The sequence below is a fragment of the Polistes dominula genome, unplaced genomic scaffold (assembly GCF_049000335.1).
Source record: "Polistes dominula isolate Pdom_NZ unplaced genomic scaffold, Pdom_raw_medaka contig_24, whole genome shotgun sequence".
Taxonomy (NCBI): domain Eukaryota; kingdom Metazoa; phylum Arthropoda; class Insecta; order Hymenoptera; family Vespidae; genus Polistes; species Polistes dominula.
In genome coordinates, this window is record NW_028301150.1 from 4,491,607 (window position 1) to 4,518,051 (window position 26,445).

At 32.1% G+C, this 26,445-nt stretch overlaps 1 protein-coding gene across 9 annotated transcripts; it reads right to left on the reverse strand.

The window, feature by feature from the left end:
* Positions 1–372: 372 nt before the first annotated feature.
* On the reverse strand, positions 373–25,633 carry Pur-alpha (Purine-rich binding protein-alpha). 9 transcript variants are annotated; one of them, XM_089177543.1, is made up of 9 exons: positions 25,475–25,626; positions 25,013–25,394; positions 22,555–22,605; positions 14,654–14,772; positions 14,222–14,324; positions 13,958–14,088; positions 13,513–13,740; positions 12,954–13,148; positions 373–1,406 (listed from the first exon to the last, which is right to left on the reverse strand). In XM_089177543.1, exons 3-9 carry the CDS (start codon positions 22,583–22,585, stop codon positions 1,002–1,004), a joined length of 1,212 nt encoding a protein of 403 aa, XP_089033669.1. In that variant the 5' UTR covers positions 22,586–22,605; positions 25,013–25,394; positions 25,475–25,626; the 3' UTR covers positions 373–1,001. The 9 variants fall into 9 exon arrangements, with proteins under 9 accessions (XP_089033669.1, XP_089033668.1, XP_015174729.2 ...); XM_089177542.1 differs by lacking the exon at positions 25,013–25,394 and having other exon boundaries at positions 25,475–25,633; XM_015319243.2 differs by lacking the exons at positions 25,013–25,394; positions 25,475–25,626 and adding an exon at positions 24,356–25,001.
* Positions 25,634–26,445: the final 812 nt, after the last annotated feature.

Consider the following 26,445-nt stretch of genomic DNA (forward strand, 5'->3'; position numbering starts at 1 on the left):
TTACAAACTCATAGACTTTAATGTTGCTAAACTGGTTTTAAATTAATTTTCAATCATTGCGTATTCAGACATTTTTTTTTGATTTGTTAAAATCTCTGTGACTCCATATGAGATCACTTTAGGGTTTTTTTGTTTGAGAATACCTACTTTAGAATATAAAAAAAGAAATATTATGTCTCATAAATTGAAAATATATTATATATACATACGTATTATATATTCTTCCACGTCGAATTTATTTGTTGTCATCAGTCTTCTGATTAGAAAGGTGAACATAAAGTTTTACACTCAGGTCTCATGTAAAATGAAAATGTCAAAGATTTGTGGTGTTTTTATTCTCTTAAAATTAATTAAAAATAAAACAATCAAGAGTCATAGATGATAAAGAACAGCTCTTAAAATTTTTATTTTTCACTCGTTGATATTCAATTTGTCACAAAAGTACCAAATTATATTTTTTTTATATTCGTACATTGATTTTTTTCGAACAATAAAGAGTAATATATCTAAAGAAACCGATTAGAATCTATGTAAGAAGCTTTTTATCATAAAAAGTGAACACGAAGAAAATAAACGCATGATAAACATATGAATATCATGAAGCACATACGCGCAATGAATTAAAATAAACTTATAAAAAGTATGAACTCTCGAACGGTATTTAACTTGATTTTTTTTTTTATATTTTTCTTAAGATCTCCAAGAAGATCTAAATTTTTATAATTAATTAATTAATGAATGAGAAATCTTTGTATCATTGAAAACAATGGAATGATTTTCATTTAAAAGCATTCGTGAAAAATTTAAGTAAATTTAAATAACAGAATAAAGTCAACAAACGTAGAAACTAATTACGCGCGCACGTTTAGCGAAATATAATAAAGCGCATGCGCGGAAATATAACAACTAATGCGCATGCTCTATGCGGAAAGAGAACAAACGAACTTCAATTCTTCGATATATACGTGAAAATATCGAAAATAATTTAACGCGCGGGAAATTTAAATTTCGATAGGTTCGAACTGTAAAATACCTTGCATATCGCAAGATGACTTATTGTTAGCCGAATTATTAGAAACATTTCCATCGGTTACGTTACTTTTTTGTCCAACAATTGCAGTGGATATTAACGACGTAGTTATTACATTAGGAGATGATGGATCGATGATGGATGGGACCGTTAATGCAGGAATTGCGGTTGTTGTTGTTGTTGTTGTTATTGTTGATGCTGGTAACTGGGAAACGGAAACTGATATGGATTTGATAAGATTGACGGTGGATGATGTTTCTCCGTGTTGGGGTAAGGATTTGCGTCTTTTCAAGCTTTCATTACGCTGCCGTTGATCACTTTGACGTTTCTCGATTTTGCTTTTGTTGTTGTTGTTAGGTTTCTTCAACTGGGACACCTGTCGAAGCCGAAATATGAGTAAAGGAGGTTCTCCATGTGATTTTTTTACAGATCGAGGTAAATATCGTCAAAATTGAATTTTTGTGTATAATATAATAAAAGCACTATCGAAAGATCGACGACTGATATTAAGTGAAAATTTCACTTATCACCCTATATGAAATTATAATAATAAATTAAGTTATCATCCCTTTGCTCTTTCTCTTTCTTTTTGCTTGAAAATACAAATGAAATTTAACAAGGATAGACAAACGGTAGATGATCTCGTCCATATACAAATACGCGCGCGTGTGTATGTGTGTGTGTGTGCGGTGCGTGTGCATACCAATTAGTGTTTTTCTTCTTTTTTTTTTTCCATGTATCACACGAAATTCAAAATGCATGTATGTGCACGTGCGCGCGTATACGAATTATTTTCATACGTATGATTTAATTATTTTAATTAATAATATTATTATTATTATTATTATTAAATTGATATTACTTATTTTATTATCATTATTATTATTATATTGTATTACTTATTTATTTATTATTATTATTTTTATTTTTATTATTAACTATCTTATATTTTTTAAACGGAGACAGAAATTTGCAACTAAAAGGATTCTTTTTTTCATTTGTCTTCCATTGATTTTTTTTTTTTTTTTGATTCTTCCTTTCTTAATTTACAAAAAATCTTAATTTACAGAATAATCTGATATATCGTGTGTGTTTCTCGTTAGTAGATTAAAACGATAGAAAAAAGGCCTAAAAATAAAAACGGACAGATCCGTATGTTTAAAATTTCAAAATTTGACTACGTCGCTGCCAAATAATAATAGAATCCTGAGCCCAGAGAAGTATATACGTTTTAGGGCAGGAATGCCAGTCTTACAACGACTGGTCGTTCCAACGACGATAGAAATGACTTCGAGAGAAATTTGATCACCGTACCCTCGAAATTCTATTTAAAATTATAATCCTCCAATATGGCGATTTTTCAGTCATGCGATTCAAAGATATCAGTTCTGCACATGCGCCATTATGAATTCGCCCTATCAAATATCTTTTAATATAAAATAAACCTTTATTTAAATTCCTAAATTAAAACAATCAAATAATAATTTGAAATTTTCCGCTATTGCTAAACCAATTCGTTTTTTTTTTTTTTTTTAAATAAATCAAAAAAGCTTCAATTTTGTCGTAAATTTTGAAATAAGTCGTCCTCGAAAGCTTTGTTTTTTCAATCCTTCAATGATACTAAATTTTTAGATTCTCCTTTTTTTAATCTTTGGTGCTTCATTTTCTTTTTTTTTCTTTTTATTTTCAATTTTATTTTTATTTGGATTACTTCATATCCCACAAGTCCGTGATATTATAATTAATATTATACACTCGCATGTACGAACACATACACGCATGCACGCACGCACGCGGATAAAGAGAACGAGAACGCGGGTGCATAAGGTTCTTTTTTTTTTTTCATTTACATACGTTTATCTTATTTTTCATCTTTCTTTAAGTCTCGAAAATTTGTTTAGATTTTTTTTTTATCTCAACAGATATTTCTCCATTTTATCGAAATAACGAAAGATTCCCATAGAAATAAAAAAGAATAATAGATCGATACGATTGAGAAGTGAACTGGGAGATAAAATTAACCCTTAACAGTACACCACCTATTTTTTTTTTGTTTTTTAATATTTATAATAATATTTAAACAAGAGAGAGAGAGAGAGAGAGAGAGAGAAAGAGAGAGAGAGATACATGGAAATATTATTTAAATTTAAACAAACTCTATTCATGAATTATCAAAATATTCGTATCTTTAAATATATTTAGGGTAATAACTTTTGAACCATTAAGGGTTAATAAACAAAGGTTTAGGATTTGATTAAACAAAAAAGTAACAAAATAATTAAATATTTGTAAAAAAACAAAAAACAAAAAGAAAAGATTGGACAACTTGAGGTCTGCATTTTGTTGGTAAGTATAGCGAGCGGAAGTTATTAAATCGATGGTTTGTTTGTGTGCATTGGTAATGATGGTACTAATTAATCATAATAAGAATAATCTTAATAATAAGTATAATGACAATATAATCTTAGCAGCAGCAGTGATAATAATAATAACCAATAATGATAATAATAGTAATGATAATAATAATAATTAATTTATATTAACTAATAATAATAATATGAATCATATTAATAAAAATAATAATAATAACTAATATAATAATAATAATAAGAAGAAGAAGATTAATAACTATATTAATAATAATAATAATAATAATAATAATGAAAATAAAAATTTGCATAACGTATAAGATAAGGATTTTAAAACGGAAATAAAAAACAATAAAAGATAATTCAAGAGAGAAAAGGACGAAAGATTATGTTCGCCATTGAATTGAGGGTAGAAGGAGGAGGAGGAGGAAGAGATGGAGGAATATTTGTAATGAAAATTACCACAACAACGAAGATGACAATGATCAATCATGGATCATGATAATAATAATAATAGTAATAATAATAATAATGAAGATGACGTTATGATAATAATAATAATAATAATAAGAGCTAATTAATAAACGTATTAACGGTAGAATCTTCATACTTATGGCGTGATACATTATAATATTTAGTACGAGCCGCAATTTTTCACGTAAAACACGGGGAGAATTTTCTGTACAAGTGTTTTTGAATTATTAATTAATTTTTCTTTCTTTTACTTATTCTTCCTTCCTTCCTTCCTTTTTTTTCTTTCTATCTCACTCTTACACACACATTATCTTTCATACACAAGTGTACGTTTATTACATTCGACGATCAAACTTTTTGCTCATACATACAAACACTCACACATACTTTTATTCTCTCTTTCTCTCTCTCTCTTTCATTCGTATATTGAATTTATAATATTTTTCTAACACCATGCAAAATGTGTATGGTACCAAATCTTTTATTATCTCTCTGCATATTTTTATTACAAAGCCAAATCGATGATGATAATTATTAACGTGAATTAATTGTTTTGCTCGTGTGGACATGTATTGTATGTATGTATGTATGTATGCATGTTAATTTGTGTGTATATATTTATCATTTTAATTAGAATCACTTGTTTGTGTTGTTGTTGTTGTTGTTGTTAATATTGGCCATATGTAGGTATGAAAACCCTACTTAATAATAGCAGTAATAATGATATAATAACAATAGTGAGAATTTAGAACTCACTAAATATTATATATAAACGTAGATGTGTGTATGAGTTTATGTGTGTGTGGACTTATCGGCAAACCACCATTTCTTATTTTCTTTTCTTTCTTCTTGATACTATATATATATATATTTATTTATATATATATATATATAGTATTAAGAAGAAAGAATCACCGATTAACCCCACACTGCACAAACGCCTGTAAAACAGCAAACGAAACATCCAAGCTATATTCTAACAGTCAACTTTTACTTCTTCATCATATTATTTTGTTCCTTCTTATTCTTCGACCTTTTGACCTCTCGTTTTCTACTTATGTGAATAAAAAGAACAGTTTTCGTTAGAGATAACTAATGGTCATATATAAACTGCGTCCCAATTATGCCTATTTGCAAATAGTTTAAATAATATTTCCATTTGTGTTTTCTGTATTTCTCTCTCTTTCTATTTTATCCCCTTGTATATTACCTCTTTTTTTTATTAAATAATTAATTAAGTAATCAATCAATCAATAAATCAAATAATCGATTAATTAATTAATTATTTGCTTTATTTTAATTATATTAATTTTTTTTATCTTCTTCCTCTTTTCATCTTCATCTTTTTCTTCTTCTCCTCGCTCTCTCTCTCTCTCTTTTTTTCTCTCTGTCTCTCTTTACCGCATTGTTTTTCTTAGTTTGTTTTTTTTTTGTTATATTTATTTATTTTTTTTATTTTTTTACCTCAATAGTTTTTTTTTTTACTTCTTTCACTAGACACAATTCAACATATAGAAAGTTTTATCACTATTATTTTTGTTAATTAATTAATTAATTAATTTTATAATTAATATTTATATTATTTAATAATTATTATTATTATCTTAAAGCTGTCTAAGGACTCGCTGCGTGGCAGGAGTATGTGAGTTTTTTTTTATTTTCTTTTCCTTTTTTTCCTTTTTATGTTCCTTTCTCAACTTTTTTGAAATCCTGTGTTTTTTCGTTTCTTCATCTTTTTCTTTCGTCCCCCTTTTTTTTCCTTCTTTCTTTTTTCGATGTTCCTCTCTCTCTCTCTCTCTCTCTCTCTCTCTCTCTCTCTCTCTCTCTCTCTCACTTTCTCTTTCTCTTCCTTTTCTTTTGTTTTTAACGTTAATTCGCTGAAATAACGCCTATTTGCCATTCATATTGCGAATCGATCATTGTATCATCACCAATCACAATAATTCAATTATCAGATATAAAATTCAATTTACAAAATGATTGATAAATTTCTATCGAATCTAATAAAACATATTCAACTTTAAATATATAAATATCTATATATGTATCACAAATTTATCACAATATCACAAATTTCTTTTTATCTAATGTTTTTTTTTTTTCATGTATTTTACTAAATAGAAAAATTAAATTATTGCATAATTCATTAAAATTTAATTACATGAATTTTGCAATAAATTAATTTTTTTTTACTCGAACCACATTTAGTCACTGGTACTAAACTTCAGGATAAATTTATCCTAAATCATTATTTTTTTTATGTTTATAATTAAATAAAATCAAAATATTAATATTTGAGATTTCAAACAAACGTTCATCGTCGCTTGAATTAAAAAATATTTTTACAATAATGTTAAATAAACATATATTTCTTTTTCTACTATTTGCTATAGAAAAAATTGGAATCATCATAATTGAATAATAGTAATCAATAATGATGATGATTATTAGACAATAATCGATAGATCGCAAGAATGGCAAATAAATCTTCTTATTTTCGCTTATTTAACGTGTAGATGCTTGCCTCTTATATATTTTATGTATGTTTCTTATTCTGTGTGTATGTATTTACGTGTGTTAAGTATTTAGATCTTTTTATCTGTCGCGTGTGTTTAGTGTATTATATGTAAAGATAAATTAGTTCATTTATTTTCATTTCTGTTTTTTTTTTCGTGTTTGCCTTCTCTTTCTCTGTTTAATTCTTTATTAGTTATTATTATTATTATTATTATTCATATTATTAATTATTTTTTTTTTTTAATAGTTAGGTACGTTCGTAGTCGTCCTCAATTATTAATTATTATTATTATTTTTTATTTTTAATAACGTGTTCCTCATTGTCATTTTAATTTGTTTGCTTTTTCATGCATCTCGCATAAAACGATTTCAATTGTTTTTCGTTTATTAATTTTGTTAACTTTTGTTTGTATTTGTAATATGTATTTGTGTTTGTTTTTTAGTTGTCACCATAGTGTTAACGTGCGTCACTTATTTATATTTCCTTAATTATCTACTACTTTGTGATGCTTTGTAATTTGTAATTTGTAATAGATCACAATATGTCATACCGTTTGTTCCATCAGTGGAAACGATTTCTTTCTTGTTCCTCTTGTTGGTTAATTTCTTTCATCTTCCTTTCCTTTTTCTTCTTCTCTATCTCTATTTATACATATATATATATATATATGCTTTTTCATTATTATGCAATCGTTTCCCCGATTGGAACACTTTTCCTTATTATTTTTACACGGACACACTAAATATCATGCTCTTCTTGTGCCATTTTATCGGTTTTAGTTCGACGATCCTCTTCTTCTCTTTTCCTTTCCTATTATACATCATTTCACACAACATGAAAAAAAAAAAAGAAAAACAATGAAAATAACTTAATTGGTTTTATTCGGAAATTTAGACGATCATTTTAAAAATATTTAATATTCTTTTCTTATGAACAATTTATATATAATTATACGAATAAAAACAATAATAAAAATATAAACTAAAATAAGATAAAAATAGAAATAAAATTGATATCGAAGAGAGGATCAGAACTTTTTCTTATCGACGTTCCCTTACATTCTCTAAGATTTTTCTTTTTTTTTTACTCATTTGTTTTCATTTTCTTAATAGTCATTGTTGTTGTGTTGCCATCATTGTTATTTACTCTTTTTCTTTTTCTTTATCTTGTTCTCTTTCTTAGTCATACACCAGTTCCAAATTTAATCACTTTTTTACTTTATCTTTTCTTTCATCTTTTCTCTATTCGTGATTCTCATATTTTTTCGTTTAATTATTTTATTTTACTTTTATTTACTTTTTTTTCTTTTTTTGTAAATATCGTCAAGATCCTATGTGCTAAGTAAAAATTCAGACCAGCCGAAATAGTTGATTTTATTGAATGAAGAAATTCACAGAAAAGAAAAAGAAACGCCATTTTTTTATTTTAAATAGAAATATTTCACAAGACGGATAGAATATTATTTACGTTTTAATCCTTGCAAAAAAAATCAATCAAACTTTGCATTAATTTCTTCTGTCCTTTTGGTTTTTCATCCTTTCTCTCCTCTCTCTCTCTCTCTCTCTCTCTCTCTCTCTCTCTCTCTCTTTCTTTTTCTTCCCAATCATTATTTTTGTTCTTCATTTTGTCGATAACATGCGTTGATAATTAAACACGATATTTTTATGGGGCGTGTCTCTTTCTCTCTTTAATAATAATAATAACTATAATAATTATTATAATAATAATATAATAATAATATAATAATAATGTTATAATAATTAATAATATAATAATAATAAATAGTTCTTTATGATAAAATATGGCGCAGTATATTTTTTTTTATTTGCAAAATTTTTATCAAATACACACGCCCTTTTACTTTTTTTTCTTTCTTTTTTTTGTTAATCGCGCTCTGTCGCATTTAATCCGCCATTCTTTTTTTTTCTTTCGCACCAGTGCGAAAGATAAAGGTTTTATTATTTTTACTCTTTTATCTTTATTTATTTATTTATTTATTTTATTTATTTAAATTTATTTATTTTTTATTTTCATTTTATTTATTCTTTTCTCTGTTCTTTTCATCTTTTTTTTTTTGGTGTTTTGCGATTCGAGTTCTATCACGAGATGTGAACGAAATGATCGATCATTCTCCATCTTTCTCGCTCTAATTCGTTCTTCTTCTTGACATTAGCATAATCGAAGCGTATTTTATAAAGGGTTTTCTTATTAATTTAAGAAAAACTCTTTACTTTAATCTCAATCTGTTGTTTTTCTTTCACTGTTTCTATCTCCTTCTTTTCATGTTATTTTCACATTCTGGCACCAATCATTCACATTTATTTCTATATATATATATAAACATGGATATGTGTATATGTACGCATTCATATATTCATACATGTATAATTACATACGTACACATATACATATACATAGATAAATATATGTTTTCCGTTTAATGCATTTCCTAGCTGTTCGTATTACATATTCACTATCATCGTTCTACCTAATCCCGTATAGAAAAGAAAAAGAAGGACCCAAACTATTGCAAATCAGCAACAAGGAGAGCATCATTTCCACTCGATAGATTTTTTTCTCTAATACACATGTTGTCTGAATAATTACAGTTGTTTGGGTCCACGGGACATTGGCATTTTGTTAGACAATTATACAGTTATATAGATTCTATATAAATACCTAATATGCATTCGTATAATACATATCTCCTAATATGCCATTTTGTGTTTTTATTTTTTATTTCTATTTTATTTTTATTTTATGTTTTTTTTGTTGTTGTTTAGAACTCGTTAACTAAACGAGACGTAATTACATACGATCACCCATTCTCTCTTTCTTCCTTTCATACATACACACATTCTATTCGTATTATTTTCATTCATTCATTCACTCATTCTCTCCCTCCCTCACTCACTCACTCACTCACTCACTCACTCACTCACTCACTTATTCTATCTTTCTCTCTCTTTTTTTTTATAATCACGTTACATACACATATACGCAACACATACATACAGCAGGACACATACATATGTATATTGTTAAATCATTTCACGAAACTTCGGGAACGTTTTTGTTTTCTTTTTCTTTTCTTGTTCTCGATATTTCTCCTCAATTCTAATCTTAACTGATTTCACGTGTACGTATGTGTTTTGTGTGGTGTGTTGTGTGTTCGTCTCTGGTTACATGGTTTTGTGTGGTATATGCAAATATTTCATTAGATTCCATTAAATTTATCATCTCTCTCATAGGGTTACGTCGAATCTTGTGTTTTTACTTATGTGTTGTACATCCTATATGTTTATAGATTATTTATTTATGTCCGGCATATTGATGTGATGTTATAACATGATGTAAAGTTGCCCTTCTTCTTCTTCTTCTTTCTTGTGCTACCAAAGTTCTCCTTTTCTTTATATCTTTCGTCTTCATTTTCATCTTTTTCTACTTCTTTTTCGCCATCTTTTTCTTCTTCTTCTTCTTATTGAATTTCTCTCATAAAAGCACATATATTAAAAACACGCACGCTTTACTTATTACATTAGCATCGCGTGCTATTTTTCTTGCTTCTCTTTATTTATTAATTTAAGTTAATTTAATTTAATTTAATTTATATTAATTAATTTATTCCTTAATTTATTCCTTGTATGTGAATGAATGTGAAGAACGAAGAGAAAAGATTTCTTTTATCTATTATTATAATTATTATTATTATTATTAATATTATTAATATTTAGTATTATTATTAGTATTAGTATTATTATTATTATATTATATTATTATTATTATTATTATTATTATTATTAATACTATTATTCTTATTTTCTTTTAATTTATTTTTTAAACATAGAAAATCACGCAAATAATAAGAAACAAAATCAATGACGAAGAAGAAGAAGAAGAAGAAGAAGTAGAAGAAGAAGAAGAATAAAAGAAAGAAAAAAAAAAAGAAAAACAGACGTGAAAGGAACAAATTTATAACGTAAAATTGTTTCGTTTTTTTTTTCTTTTTTTATATAATATACACATATTAATTAGGATTTCTTATATCCGGCTAATCAATCATTATTATTACGATTTTTTTTAAATTTCCATCCTATGTATTATATATTATTAATTCATAATTATTTTTTAATTAGAGACAAGTCGCTCAGTTTATAAACGAATATGCACAAGATGCGTGGTGTTTATTGTGTGTGTATGTATATTTCGCATGTGTGTATGTGACGTAGACAGTAAAGATTTTCTCGTTTATATTATTTTTTTTTGTATTTTATTTTAATGCATTTTTTTTTATGTATGTATATATATATATATATATGTATATGTATGTTTGTTTTTAATTCTTCTTCTTCTTTTTCGAAGGGGTGAGATAGGTGAAACGAATTTTTTTATTAATTCGATCATTTGACCTTTTTTTTTTTATTTGTTTGCAGTAAGATTTTAAAGAGCATTTTTTTCTCGTCTTAATTTTTTTTTTTTTTTTTTTTTTTTTATTCAAACAGTCTCAGAGTTGTTTTTGACTTCATTTTATTTTGTTTTCTTCTTCTTTTTCTTCTTCTTCTTCTTTTTCATATTCTACGACGCAAAACAAGTGTGTGGTCTCGGTATTCTTCTTTCTTTCCTAATATTTTTTTCACATCTGTTTTTTCTTTTTTTTTTTTTTTTTACATATACTATTCATATATCACCGACGATCTTCCCCTTCATTTTCTTCCATCTTTCTTTTTTTATTTCTTTCCTTATCATCTATCATGATTATTATGACCGATCACACCATTCACCATTTACTTCCGCGAATATTAATCGTTAATATAACAACTATTTTTATTTATAAATTCTGAACGATCAAATTCAATTATAACGTAATTTCCACTACGTTTCATTTCCCCTTATATAATATGTTATCTTAGATAAATACATAATAATTTTTTTTCGACAAATATTAATAAAATGTTTTATTTTTTTTTTTTTAATTTTTTTTTTATATTAATTTTGATAATATCATTGTTATCAATTATATTTATTATCCTGCTGATCATTTGCAAGGCTTTATAAATAGCCCTTAAGTTAATTTATTTAAAAGCATTGTGTGCAAGAAAATGTCAAAGAAAAAAATAAAGAAATTAAAAGAGAGAAAAAGAGAAAAGAAAAAATAAATAGACAAACATTAGCAAGAAGATATAAAAAGAAAGTACACACACGTATGTATGAGGAAATGAATAGTAGTATTCATAACGTTAATCGATAGTAGCTCGTATCCCATTTGGGGACATCGTGCAATAATTATACTCTCGTTTCTCCCACCGTCTATCTTTCGCACATTTTACTTACTTATTTTCTTCTCTTTTCTCTTTTTTCTTTTTCTTTATCTTTTCCTTTTTCTTATCTTTCTCCACCTCTCTACCTCTACCTCCTGATCTTCCATTTTTATATTTTCTTTTCTTTTACTCGCACGAGCAGCGGTAACTCGTTTTTATTTTTTTTTATTTTGAATATTTATTTCGTATTTTTCTTTCTTTTCTTTCTCTTTCCTTCTCTTTTTTATACTATTTTTTTTCCTTTTTTTTTATGCCTTTTCGTCAATCCTTTTATTCTTCCTTTTTTTAAATTCACTTTTAATAATCACTCTTTCTTTTTTTAAATCATTTATTATTTTCCATTCATTTCATTTCATAACCCCCGCCGCACCTATCAATTTTGTTTACATTTGTTTTTATTTCATTGATACTTCTTTTTTTTTTATTGTATTTACTTTGACTTTATCGTTTTTGTTGTTATTCCTAATTTTTTCATGTTGTACTTTTTAAGCAGAAAAAAAGATTGAATCTATTCGAACAAAACATGGTCAACCACTTTTCTAATATACATTTGATTTTTTTAATGTATATAACACTCTTCAACACTGATTGATGTTGATGTATGTAATATTCATTTTTGTTTCTTCTTCATTTGGAATAATCTTTTATGTTTTGTTTGTTTTTCTTATTGTGTAATCTCGTTTTTATAATTATGTATGTATAGATATATGTATATCTATATATATACAATATATATATATATATATATATATAGATATATATATATAAATATATATTTATAGTGAGGACCAACCTCATTGTTTTCGCGAATTGTTTAAAAGGCGAATAACGATGAGACGATTTTTCGGTTTACGGTGGCGGTGGCAATGATGATGATGATGATAACGACAATAATGACGATAACGATGATAACGACGATAACGACATTAATGATGATTAATTATTAACTATGAAACGTGTTGTAATTGTTGTTGTAGTAGTAGTAGTTGTTGTTGTTGTTGTAGTTGTAGTTGTTGTTGTTGTTGTTGTTGTCGATGCCGATGTCGATGTCGATGAAAATGGCGATGACGATGGCATAGACTCTGATAAGTTTCTTTAGTTCGCTTAATTAATGTCTTGACAAAACGAGTTACGATTATAATTCCAATGTTCGAGTTAAATTAAAGCCTTTTTCACTTGATTAAGGGTGAGTCTAAATTTGGATTGGGGTTAGGCTGTTGCGAGGTCGAAGATGGTGATGGTACCTGTGCCACTACCGAGCCTTTCCCCTCTGAAAGAACATTCCCACCGCTTCCACCGCTTCCACCGCTCATACCACCAACGCCAACCCCTGCTCCTCCACCTTCTTGCATTTTCTCGCAGTAATCCGCAAATATGTCACGGAAACGCGCCCATGATTTCTCCGGCACGGTTATCGCTGTTCGAAAGTTCGTTTTGACCTGAAAATTATTTATTTATCAATTAATAGATTTAATAGAGAAATCAATAAAAAGATATACAGGATAGGTCTCACAAAAATTTCCTAAATTGATTTCTGCTTTTGATAACTAGTTTTGTTTTTTAAATGATCAAACTACAATATATATAGGCGTCTTCCATATTGAAAAAAAATTTTTATTAAACTAAAAAATCTTTGAATAGAATAATTGGGTTTTTTTTTTTAATTATTTAGCTACTTTAGAAGTTGATTACTAGTTAGGTCAGAAGTTCATTGGTAACTTAAAAAATTAATTACTTTTTTAAAAACTAATTTACTTAAATGATATAACTACTAATGTTGGATGTTATGGAGGATCAACTTACCTCAGAAATTCTCATATAGATACCACGATTATTTTGACCTATATCAAAATAAAAATTCTTCCCCTCAACACGCATGTAGCGACCATCAGGTAGATCACCTTTAAAACCTCCGTCATCTGTACCAAATTCTTCCAAAAGATCCGTCAACGCGTCACGAAACTCGATCATACCTTGCGCAGGTATCGCAATCTGCGTCCTAGGTCCTCCCCGTGTTATCGTTTGTGATACCTAAATAACAAGTATAATATTTAATACAAAATGAAATTTTGTAAAACAATTACATTTCTTTTTTTCTCAGAACCTACAAAAAAATGTTGTCACTTGTTTCGTTTTTTTTTTTTTGACATTTATTCAAGAAGACATGTTCATTCATATTTTGTATCTTTCGATAAGATTTGCAAACGTTGAGAGAATTTAAATCGAAAACACCGTGAACGGTACATACAGGGTAACTCACCCGCAGGAAACGACCACGAGAATTTTCCTTGAGATCCAGGTAATACCGCCTGTTGTCCTTGACCATCATTTCTGACTTCAGTTTTCCATCGTCCGGCACATTTTCAGGATTTGGTGGACCTAACATTTTTATTTTCAGCTTTGAATTTTCTTTTGTTTGTTTATTTGTTTATAATTTGATTAATTGACAATAAAATAAAGAATAATAATGGGGTTTTAATTGATACACGTTATGTCAATAAATTTGACTTACCTAACGATGCATAATAGTCGCTAAATGTTGACAGATGGTTCCGAAACTCGAATGCTGTGCTGAGTGCTAAATATATTTGACTTCTTCTTCCGTCCGCTCCGATCTACGATTAATCGGATCAAATATTTCAATGTTTTGAAATTTTGTTTTACATAATACATAAGTGGGTTGAAAAGTTTTCAACCATGAAGTAAAAAATACTTTTATTTTTTTTTTTTTTTAAATTGTAGACGAGGTTCATGATTTTTCAACATTCCCTTTACGACAGGTTGTGCTTCTTAATAAAAATTCTCAGGTGATTTTTTAAAATAGTTACTTTTTTTGATATAATGTAAAATTACGAATCTAGGAATTTTTGGCCCACCTTTACGTACCTACACTCACATATATATATACATATAAAAAATAATATGAAAATGTATATAAATATACCTCGGCTACTTTGATAAATCTTCCGCGTCTATTTTGCTTCACGTCAAGGTAGAATCGTTTGCTTTGTATTTGCAACATTTTGGTCGCCAGTTCCTGCTCATTTTGCTGACTTTGTTGACCTGAAAACAAAATCCGTGGTCACTCGTTCGTAAAAATTAGAGCTAGAACTTACAACAACAAAAATTATACGTCTAAAAAAAATCAACAAAAGAAAAAACGTGGTACGGAGAGATGGATAGCATGAACAGGGGGAGGGGTACGCATTAAAAGAAACCACATATTCATCGAAAAAAAAAAGAAGAAAAAACTAAAAACTCGTATATATTCTTGGGAAAATTGTTCCTGATAAAAGGCAACTTGCCTTACGTTCAAAGAATCCCATCATATCGAACACGGACTCGTCATTCGTGTCCATTTTCTTGATAAATAAGAAGATAACGATCGCGAGTAATAAAAGAAAAAGAAGAAGAAGAAAAAGTGGGGATGGTGATGGTAAAAAAAAAAATCTCTAGAGACATTCGTTGAAACGTTAGGACAGGTTTATCTCTTTTTTTCGTATATATCAATCGAGACTCGACGAATCATCCCTAAAGCCAAATGTCGGGAGAACGTTTTTTGGAAGAAAAGTCAGAGAGGGGGGTTGTTTTGAAAAAAATAAAAAAAATAAAAGAAGAAGAAGTTTAAATAGATCACACGAATGAGAACGAAGCGGCAGGCAGCATCCTCTTTGGGATGGAACAAGAGTAGTAACTTTGGCGTAACGGTGGAACGATGTTGCGAGTCCTCTCCGATCAATAACAGCTGCATCAGAGAGAGAGGTTGTTGACCTCTTTGGTGTACCCCACTACCAACCAGATATACCCCCACCCTTTTGCCTTTTCTCTTTTTTTATTATTATTACTATCTTTTTTTCTCTTCTTCATTTTTTTACCACATATATTTCTCCTTTAGCATACACCGGAAGTCTCTTATCCTGTCTATCCTATAAATTGGAATGAGAAAATTCTGATTCGTTGGCTCTAACGAAAGAAACTAAAACCTTCTCTTATATATTTCTTTTTCTTCATAGTTGCCTTGAATTATAAACACATGTACGTTCTGTTTTCTTTATAGAGAAAAAACATTCTAAGAAAATTAAATTTTATTTAAAGAAAAACGATTTTTATGGTGTGTGTTCCATACACACAAATAGGGAAAACAAGGTGGTAAATATATGCTACAACCCAATATCCTTTTATTATCCCTCTTAATCTAGGAAATGAAATAATCCTATTTACTAATCGCGGATTACCGAGCCTAATTTCACGCGTAAATACATCATATATTAATTTGATATATATTTTATTAGACTCTTTGTATTTTATTAAAAGAAAGATTAATGCTAAGACAGAATTTGAACACGTTAGAATATCTGGACCATAGGAAAAAGGGTCCTGGGAAGATCGATCGTGCCCGTCGTCCCCAGTCGAGATCTGCTGCGCGAAATGCGCCTTCTATGATCGATCTAAAACCTTAAGAGTTTCTCTCTCTCTCTCTTTCTCTCTCCCCCTCCCTAGTTCTAGTTCCCCTTCTAAGTACTACGTACTGGATTGTTGCAACCTGCCCGGAATTGGGACTGGGCTGAGGTCGCCTTGAAAGATCCTGCTCTTGAACATCTTGACAATGCTTTGGTAATCCATACACCTGTGCATTCTAAGCAACACTTTCGCGAATTTCCTTTTTTTCTTCTTCTCCTCCTTCTCTTCCTCTGCGTCTTCTTCTTTTTCCTACACCTCTTTCCTTATTTCTTCTTTTTCTTCTCTTTTGTTTTCTTACTTTCTCCCTTTTCAACGGTTATCTTATTTATTAATTATTTTCTCTCTCTCTCTCTCTCTCTCACGTCCTTGATATCTTTCTATACAAACTTCCCAATCTTGTCGAGGATAAATTATCTCCTAGGAGATACATTTTTTCTTCTTATTTTTTCTCTTTCTCTAGACTTCTCTCTCTCTCTCACCCTCTCTCAATCAGTTTTATCAATCGAGAGGAACCAAGCGTTAACCACGAAAGACGTGTGTCTTCCTTGGACACAATCGATACGTGTCAGAACATTCTTCTTCTCTTAATATCTTTCTTTTCGTTATCGTTTTCTATTATTCTCTAACATATTATTGTTATTATTGTTGTTGCTGTTGTTGTTGTTACTATTTTTATTATTCTTCTTTCTACTACTACTATTACTATTATTTTTACTACTACTACTAATACTACTTCTACTACTACTATTACTACTACCACTACTACTATTTTTTCTTTTTACTATCTTTTTCTCTTGGACGCATGACACAGGCCAGAAATTTTGACTGTACCGAATAATCTCAATGGAACGCACATTACGTAGACAAACTACGATCGAATCCATCGAGTTTTCTTTCTACTTTTCCTTTCTTCTTTTTCTTTCTCTTAAATCTTCAATCGTGACTATGCCGCCATTGCTTTTCCATTACGAATCCACCCGGTCTTTTTCTGATAAAGTAATTACACTCAAGAGGAATTTGTTGTTCATCCATTCATTTGTTCATACTTTCTTTTCCATTACTACGATAACCAGCGCACCATTTTCTCTCCTCTTTCTTTCTCTCATCTCGTAACTCCTACCTCTCTTTTTTGACTACAACTCCTAGGTCACCATTTATTATCATGAAACTAATTGGTTCTCGGATACGACAACAAGGTAGTAGTCCTTTTCGTTCATTTATAAATTAAATGTTCGTTCTTTTTCAATTAGCTACCATCTCGTTCCATTCCATCGAACACTTTGCCAACTGACATGTTTGTATATGTATTCTTTGTTTCTTTCCTTTTTTATGTGAGAGAGTAAGAAGATACATGTTTTATATTGAATTCCTTTTTTTAATTTTCCAATTTTCTTCAATTATTATTCAAAGAACTCTTACAGTAGCTCGTTCTTCTCTTCTCTCTTTCATACTTTCTAGCTTCATTTTATTGCAGTGAAGAAAATTATAGGCTAAAATATATTTCAAAATGTCGGGCGAATTTTTGTTTTCTGATTTTTTACAACAAATTCAGTCAACACCTCGACGTTTTTATTTCTCTTTTAAAAATACTAAATTTATATATATATATATATATATTTGTCATACATATATATGTATATGGCTCTGTGTATATATATATATATATATATATATAAACAGCACGACGTGGACCGAGAATACGCGTATGGTAGATTACGAAGAAAACGATCAGAACGAGTGCATTGATCTCTGCGCCTGGAGCGCGACTCGCGGCGCTGCACCGACCTGCCTCAATGCGAACTGCATATTTCTCTCTCCCTTCCACCCTTCCCCAATCCTCCCCCTCCCCTATCCTGCTTCTCCTTTCTCATACCGATTGTGTCTGCCCCCGTAACTTCACCACCATCACCTCCACCACTATCCTCGATTCCATATTACCTCCCCCACTCACCACCATTATCCACCCTTGATTTTCTAACATAAGACAAGGACCTAGGACATAAGGAAGGATAAGACTAGCCACCTCAACCTTATCCTCACCCTTCCGTGTGACTGCTCTTATCCATTGAGCTATCCAGGGCTCATCACCTTATCTTAAACCTTATCCTCAACTCGTCATGGTCATTTTTTTTAACCGGGTAATCAATAAATTAATTTTTAGAGAACTGTATAGTTACTTAGGAATGTTCTCTTTTCCTTTTTTCCTCCCCCTTTTTTGTTTCTTTTTAAATTGACCCATTAAATCACGCCACGATCGAAGTCTACGAAATTGTGTCGAGAGAGTGAGAACTTGTCATCGGTCGCGAGTGTTCCTCCGCCACTGACCTTTTCTACGACGGCTACTACGAAACAGCTTTTACATTTTTTTTCTTCTATTAAATTTGCGCATTTAATTTACACATCGATACGATGTATTATGTAAAACAAGAAGATAAAAGAGTTATGTTGTGATAGATATACGTGGAACAAATCCTAGAGCGTTTAAATTTGTTGCAATAAGAAAAAAATTGATAAAACAGTCGTTCCAAAACTTGGACACAACTTGGAATTTGGGTTTTATTTAAATTGGTAATTAAACGACGTGAGTTGCATATATTAAGTATATAATGAACATCAATTTAAATTATTTGTATGAAAAACTGCAAATCATTCACAATATATAAATATAAATAGTTTTAGAGTTATTTTGGGAAAAGCTGCTACTTTTGTATCACTCTTGTAAACGCGTTTGAAACGACATAATCTCAATTAACAAAAATAATGTTTATTTACGATAATTTGTATTTTGTTTATTAGATATTTTGTTTATACGGAAGATGGATTGAAAAGTTTTAAGCTTTAACAAAAAAAAAACACTTTTATTTTTAGATAAAAATGAGTTAGATCGTAAATAAAATAATTTTTCTATGTTAGACTGAAAACTTTTCAATCCACACATGTTTCATTATTAAGATTCTAACGTAATTTGTTTGTAATACAAAAAAATGAAATGTATAATAATGGTGAATAATAATAATAATAATAATAATAATAATAATAATAATAATAATAATAATAATAATAATAATAATTTGAAAAAGCAAAGAAAAAAAGTTAATTCGATAGAAGGAGCGAAATGAGCGATAAAATAAATAAGCTCAAACCGGTACATGGCTCCGTATCGCCATTGTTATACGCTCCTGATTTCGATATATCACGTGACGTCGTTTGTGTCAGCTACCTTCGGGGCACCAGTACTGTATCTTGTCCATTATGTCGCCCCAGGTATTCTTCACCGGATTCCGCCCAACCTCGCCCTGCGAAATCTCCACGATTTCTCCCATCCTCATTGTACTGGTGTGGTTGTGTTGATTTTTTTCTCTTTATTTTCTTTTTTTTTTATTTATAAGTGCTTCCCTTTTTTCTTCTTCTTCTTATTCTTCAGAATAAAAAATCTCTCCCCGTAGCTCGTATTCTTCTTTTCCGCCGGTAAATATTCTTCGACCACATATCACAAAAGATTTGACTTCACTCTCGATAACGCCAAGCACGGCATAGCGACAAACGATGAAGTTAAACGAATAACGTCGGGTTTTATTGTTCTCTCTCTTTTTCTTTCTTAGAACGAAGAAAATAAAAAGTCACACAAGGTATAAAAGAAAGAAAGAAAAAATGAAAGAAAGAAAGAAAGAAAAAAGAAAGAAAGAAAGAAGAGATTGATTTGTTCTCACAGTTTTTAAAACACGTCCTAGCAAATAGAATATTCAATGAAGAAAAAGCACGTTAAATGAAACGTCGAAATTAATTTTAGTCTTAATTTCGAGAAACAATAACAACAATAACACTAAACAACGCTGTCTGAGGAAGACATAACGCGTACTAAACGTGCGTACACAATGGTCATAACGACGACGACGACGACGACGACGACGACGACGACGACGACAACACGACGGCAAGGAGAAATCGTACGTATTTACATGCATACGTATTTATTCTCTTTCTTCCTTTCTTTTTTTGCTTTTGCTTCTCTGTTTCTCTTCGATCAGTCTCGCGATAGAATCCCGGGAACTTTGGGGTGACTCAACAGGCAGTGACGATGACAACAACGACAACCGACAACGACACGACGAAAAGAAGAAAAAAAAGAATAAGAACCGATGACGACAATAACAGTAATAACTTTAGCAGGAAAGAAGAGTAGTTCTGGCAGTAAAATAACTCGTCAGTCTGTTGGTGTTGGTCGTTGACTTGACTGATATCCTTGGTACGCGGTGCATCGGTAGACTTCGAGTCCGGCTTTACCGTCCAAAGATAAAAAGTGCGTTTGCCATTTAACGAATCGTCGAGGAGGAGCGTCTACTAAACGATACAAATACTACTGCCGCAGTCGGCCACCACCGCTCCACTTTCCTTCTCCTACAATACTCCTAAGCAGCTTTTTAGCTGAATCTAAGCTGATAAAAAAACCTTACTAAGAAACAAAACTATTTCAACAAGTCCCTCCTTCTCGGTAGGTCGACGGAATCGTACTAACGGCATATTCACCGTACGCGATCTAACACATCACTACTTTTTTCTTCTTATAAGACACTATACATGATTTTTCCTTTCCCCGTCGTCCTCGTTCTTGTCGTTACTAATATTAATGCTATCGTTATCTTTACTATTGTTATTATTACTATTATTATTATTATAACAACTTGAATAATAAAGATTTAACATATCAACGAATAAATACAAGAAATCATAACACCGGGAGAATGACGAACCGGTCATTCACGAAGCCCGCCGTCATGCCGATGGAATGCGCGCATCCATGATGTTCACGTTTGCACCGACCAATCAGGCGCAACCCAGTACCGGCTTCTGCGTCTGCCGGCCAACGCTCGCCACGTGATTTCGCGCTTTGGACCACGTGATCTACTCTTCTCCCTCCCCTCTAGACTCCTCCTACCACGCACTGCCTCTCGCTCTCTTTTTCTCTCTCTATTCGTTACCACCGCCAACTACGGCGACGGTGATGGCGACGCGCGCTTCGCGACGCGACCGTGTGACGTCACGCACAGCTGACTGTGCTAGAGTACGCCGACGGTTTACCGTTTCTCTCCTTTTCCTATCGCCACTTTACTATCTCTCTTTCTCTTTCTTTCTTTCTCTCTCTCTCTTTCTCCCTCGCTCGTTGTTCATGCGCCTCTACTAGAACCCCTTCCACAATACCCACTCCCTTCACAATGCAAACCTCCCATCGTTTTCATACGGGTAACTCTCTTTTTCCTTCTACCCTTCTTTTCTGCTCTTTTTGAAGTGAAAACTTCTTCAGTTTCTTTTCTTTTCCATTCTCATCGCTATGTTGAATAGTATATAGTCTCATGTTTTAACGACTTCAAAATTAAATTTGATATTTGTAAACCGATTATACGAAATTTTGTACTAGTGAGTATAACGGTATATACGCCAAGAGGCGGTTAAACGGTAAATGAGAATAAAAAGCAATCAAATGATACGCCTAGACTCTCAAAATTACCTAATTTGTAATTTAGGTCATAGTAAAATGTAGATACAAAATACAGATCTCTCTCTCTCTTTCTCTCATTCTCTCTCTATGTTAGTGTCGTTTCTCTACATAACCTAACCACACGTCCCACACGTTTAACTGCATAATAAGGATTCTTCGATTTATTACACAAATCGAAGAATTCTTCGATATTTTTTTTTTACTATTCCAATATCTTTCATAACCAATGATCTTTATATATTTGAAAAATTTTTTAATAACTCGACGATCGGTAAATGTAATACTTTAGAGGAAATGTAAAAATAATTAAAAACAATCACTTTTTTTTCGTCGCGCTCGTACATTATTTCATAATTTCTCACGCCTACATAGAGATATATATACATATACATATATGTCGTATTAGCTCATAGTGTGAAGAATTTCGAGTTGGCGAAATACCAAAACGATAAAACAAACTTCACCAGAAAAAAAGGACCATTTTGGAAAATGTTACTAATCAACGAAATATTTATCACACGTACGTAAAATTTTGGCGTGCGCGCGCGCGAGATTCAAAATTTATCGTAATGATTGAGCAGTAATAAGGAAAGAATATTATTTCTTGTATTGCTGCTAACTTCAATTGAATATAAAAGTTGTCCATTAAGTCAATGCGGTTTTTTACTTATTGTTAGATAAAAAACCACACGAAATTATTGAACAATCTATTATTTCACAAGAAAAACTCCTTTCTCTCCATTGATAGTAAACTAAACTATGCGTGTATTTATTAATATATGCATATATTAATCGAGAAAAGTTAGTTTTAACTCGAGAGAAGAGCTCACGTTTCAGCAAATACTCCTTTATGTATATAACTGCTAATTTAAGAACGATTTACTCACCGGAGTCAAAGTCGGCTCCTCCAGCATCCATGCCACCTGGATTTCCATACTCTGCCGAAAAAAAGAGAGAGAGAGAACAAAATAAAAAACTATCGTTAGAAATAAATGATCGTGGAAAATCGTTCGAGAAATAATTTATATGTGTGCGTGTAGATCATCGGAGATAGAGAGATAAAAATTTCATTTTTAATCAGATTTTACTTATAAATTTATCTTCGTCGAGATATTAACAAAACAAAACAAAATAGAAAAATGGAAACAAATATCTCCGACAATCTTGGAAAAATGAAAATATTTATCTTACGTAATTTAATATGCGAATTTTTGATCGAAAGATTGAAAGAAATAATAATAATAATAATAACATCAGATAAAATACACAATTAAAAGGAATCGAATTTATCGATCGAGATTTGTATTGTGTTTCATGAGAGAAAAATCCATCCTGATTTTTTCTTGATCCTTTTAAAAGGATCAAGGATAAGTCGAAGGGGAAATAGAGACAACACGTGCGAGATTTACTCGAGTCCGTTGGTCGTCGTTGTCGTTGTCGGTCGTCGTCGTCGCTTCACCGTCGCTAGACGACGTCGACTTTGAGAAGGCGCGCGCGCATCCTAACCCCTCTGCCATTCCTCAGCTAACCTAAGAAATAGTGTCATGCTCATCGCAACTCTTTCTCTTTCTCTCTCTCTCTCTCCCTTTTCTTTCTTTCTCTTGCTCTCTTCCTTCTGATGTCAGCATGCGCGCGCGCGCCTACACGATTTACATAGCAGATCCTCGTCGAGAGAGGTTACATCACGCTTACTCGCCCGCACGAAACGACGAACATCCGTAAAGGATATCGTCGTCGTGTCATCGCGTCGTCACATCACCGAACTGCATGTGCCAACGTGTATGCATGTACAATATGCGTTACACATATACACACACGCACGCACACAACACACACACTCGTATGCAGAATAATCAAAGAATTTTCAATGGAAATCGATTTAAACGTAGCTAATGGTTGATGAGGAGGAGTGTAGTAGTAGATGATGATGACGATGATGATGATGATTAATGGTGATGGTGATGGTGATGATGATGAAGATGTTGATGATGTTGTTGATGATGATGATGATGATGATGATGATGATGATGACAAGATGATGTTGATCATGTTGATGACGACAACGACGTAATCGACGACGATAATGACGACCAAAGGAAAAGAAGTGCCGCGGATAGAGGGGGAAGTAGGAGGTATCTCCTTGGCCGTTGCGTGTGCTCGGCCATCTTGAATCCTTGTTGCCGTAGAAAAATCGTATTTTTCATGGTAATTCTTCATAAAATTGATTCGTTGGTTATTACCTTCTTGGAGAAGTGAAGGAAGAAAGAATGCTCGAGACTCGTTACTATCCCGAGACTCGCTCGCGCGCATTTTTAACGAGAGAAAGAGAGAGAAAGAGAGAAAGAAAGATAGAGAAACAGATAGATAGATAAATAGATAGAGAAAAAGAGAGAGAGAGAAATACGGGAGAAGGAGGAAAGGAAGGGAAGAGAGCGCGTGTTGAGAAAGAGAGAGAGAGAGAGAGAGAGAGAGAGAATGAGCGCCTCTCTTGCTCGTTTAACCGGAGGCGCCTCCGTACGGCAGAGCACGGGGCTCGAGGTACCACACGACGAGATGTCGGCTCGCGCGGATCTGCGACACGGAAAGAGAGATTCCCCCTCCCCTTAGCTGTCGAGGCTTCCGCGTCGGTGGCGCGGCACCGATCTAACGGCGTTTACCACGCGGATACGTGCTTCGACTCCTCCTTACTTTGTGGCTGATCGTCCAGGCTCTCCCGATCGGACATTTCTCCTCTCACGCTCCTTTTTCTGCTCGGTTCCACGCGTCGTCGTTCTCGCGATGTCTTCCTTGTTAGCAGCACCAGCAGCAGCAACAGCAGTGGCGGCAGCAACAGACCCCTGTACGATCTAAAAGCACGCACGCACAGCCAGATTTCCTCCTTGCGGTGCTACCCCGACGTTATCACCGCGCACACATACACATACACACCAAGCAACCAACCAACCAACCGACCGACCGACCGACCGACCGACCGACCGATCCGACCAACCAACCAACCAACTCGGCCAATCCAGCACACACCACTTGCGAATTTTCCACTTCTTTACACACCACGACCCGACCGCCGACCGACCGACCGTCCGTCCATCCACGGCACCAGTCGTCACCACCACCACCACCGCCACCTCATCCACATCCACCACCTCCACCACCGCGGCGACGACGACGACGACGACGACGACGACGACGATAGCGAAGACGAAGACGACGACGACAACTACTACTAACTACTAACACCACAACGACGGCACCGCCACCTCCACCTCCTCCTCCTCCTCCCCCTCCGTAACCACCAGCAAACCAACACCACACAATCGTCCGTTCGTTCGTTCGTCGTTCGCCTACCCGCCGGGCTGCCTGCTTGCCAGCCTGTCTCCTGCCTGCGTGCCTGCCAGCCTGCCTGTTTGCCTACCCACTCGCTCTCGCTAACTCGCGGTTCGTTCGCGCTCTCTTAACCGTTCCACGCTCGCTTCTCGCTCGCTTCTCGCTCTCGCCAGAAACCACCAATCCCCTCTCTTCTTCCCGATACAATCTGCGCGAAAGAGAGAGAGGCGAGACAAAGAGAACCAAGTTTCGGGAAGGAGAGAAAAGAGCGAGCGAGTGAGTGAGAGGAAGAAACTATAACGTGCTCTCTCTCTCTCTCTTTCTCTTTTTCTCTTTCGCGCATCTACTCTACGCGAATCTGTACGACTCCTCTTAATTGAACGACGTGTCTATCTTTCCTTTGCTTTAACATATATATATATACACATATGTATGTATGTATACATATATATATGTATATACATATATATTATGCGCGCGTACCCATTTTTGAAAGAAAAATTTCTTTCTCTTTGGCACGATCCAAAATTCTCTCTATCTCTCTTTCTCTCTTATCCCGGCGTCGAATTTCAATTTCACCGAGTATTTTGCTAACTATCCTATCGAAACGTCTTCTGTCTCGTTTCGTTTAGTCTCTCTTGTCATGTCACGTCACGTCACTTATCTCGCCCCCTATTGGTTGAACTACGTATCATATTAACTTCAACGGTATAGGTAGTTACACTTTTATCCGTCAAATGTCGCTACTAATCGTTTAATCTTCCTTTCTTTCGTATTAGCGCACAGTTCTCATGTGACCAACAACGTTATTTATGCCAATTCATAATCGACCAATCACATTCCTCTGTTACAAGAGCCAAACAAACGCAAGCATTTTTCATTGCAAATCTATGAAATATAATAATTTCGGTTACATTATCATTACACAAATGTTAAAAAAATCTGATTATTATCACTTAACGTACACAAAAATAATATCTGTTAAATGTTGTAAAAATTTGTTATAATATGAAATAATAAAATATAATTAATAGAGCATTAGTTATAAACAAATATACTTAAAAATAAAAATTTTCGATCTACGAGTATCATAATAAAAATAAAAAAATACAAAAAAACATTATTTTACAAGAACAATATTTAAAAGGAGAGTTTTTTCCGTATAGATATGTCTGGCATCAACTAGGATTCACCACTGATCGCATGTCGATCCGGTACTACCCGTTAAACAAGTATATATGTGTGTGAGCTGTATACGTGTATATCAGAAAACGTGTTATAATTCCATCGAAAATATAGGGAGAAAACACAAATATAAAAAAATAAAATTATTTGCTATAATAGAAGTTTTTAGAATTTATGGATACACACATATTGTTATCATGTTAAAAATATAGAAGAACTAAAAAGTTATAATAAAATCAATATTATAAAACACAAGTAATTACTATAAT

What these genes read in the sequence shown, in the direction of transcription:
- Pur-alpha (XM_015319241.2), bottom strand. Translation starts at nt 19,499, where the DNA reads ATGAGGATGGGAGAAATCGTGGAGATTTCGCAGGGCGAGGTTGGGCGG. An exon ending in CGACTATTATGCATCGTTAG is followed by an intron (nt 14,089 to 14,221) that starts GTAAGTCAAATT and finishes TAAAAATGTTAG; the next exon opens with GTCCACCAAATCCTGAAAAT. An exon ending in AAGGCTCGGTAGTGGCACAG is followed by an intron (nt 1,407 to 12,953) that starts GTACCATCACCA and finishes CGGCTTCGACAG; the next exon opens with GTGTCCCAGTTGAAGAAACC.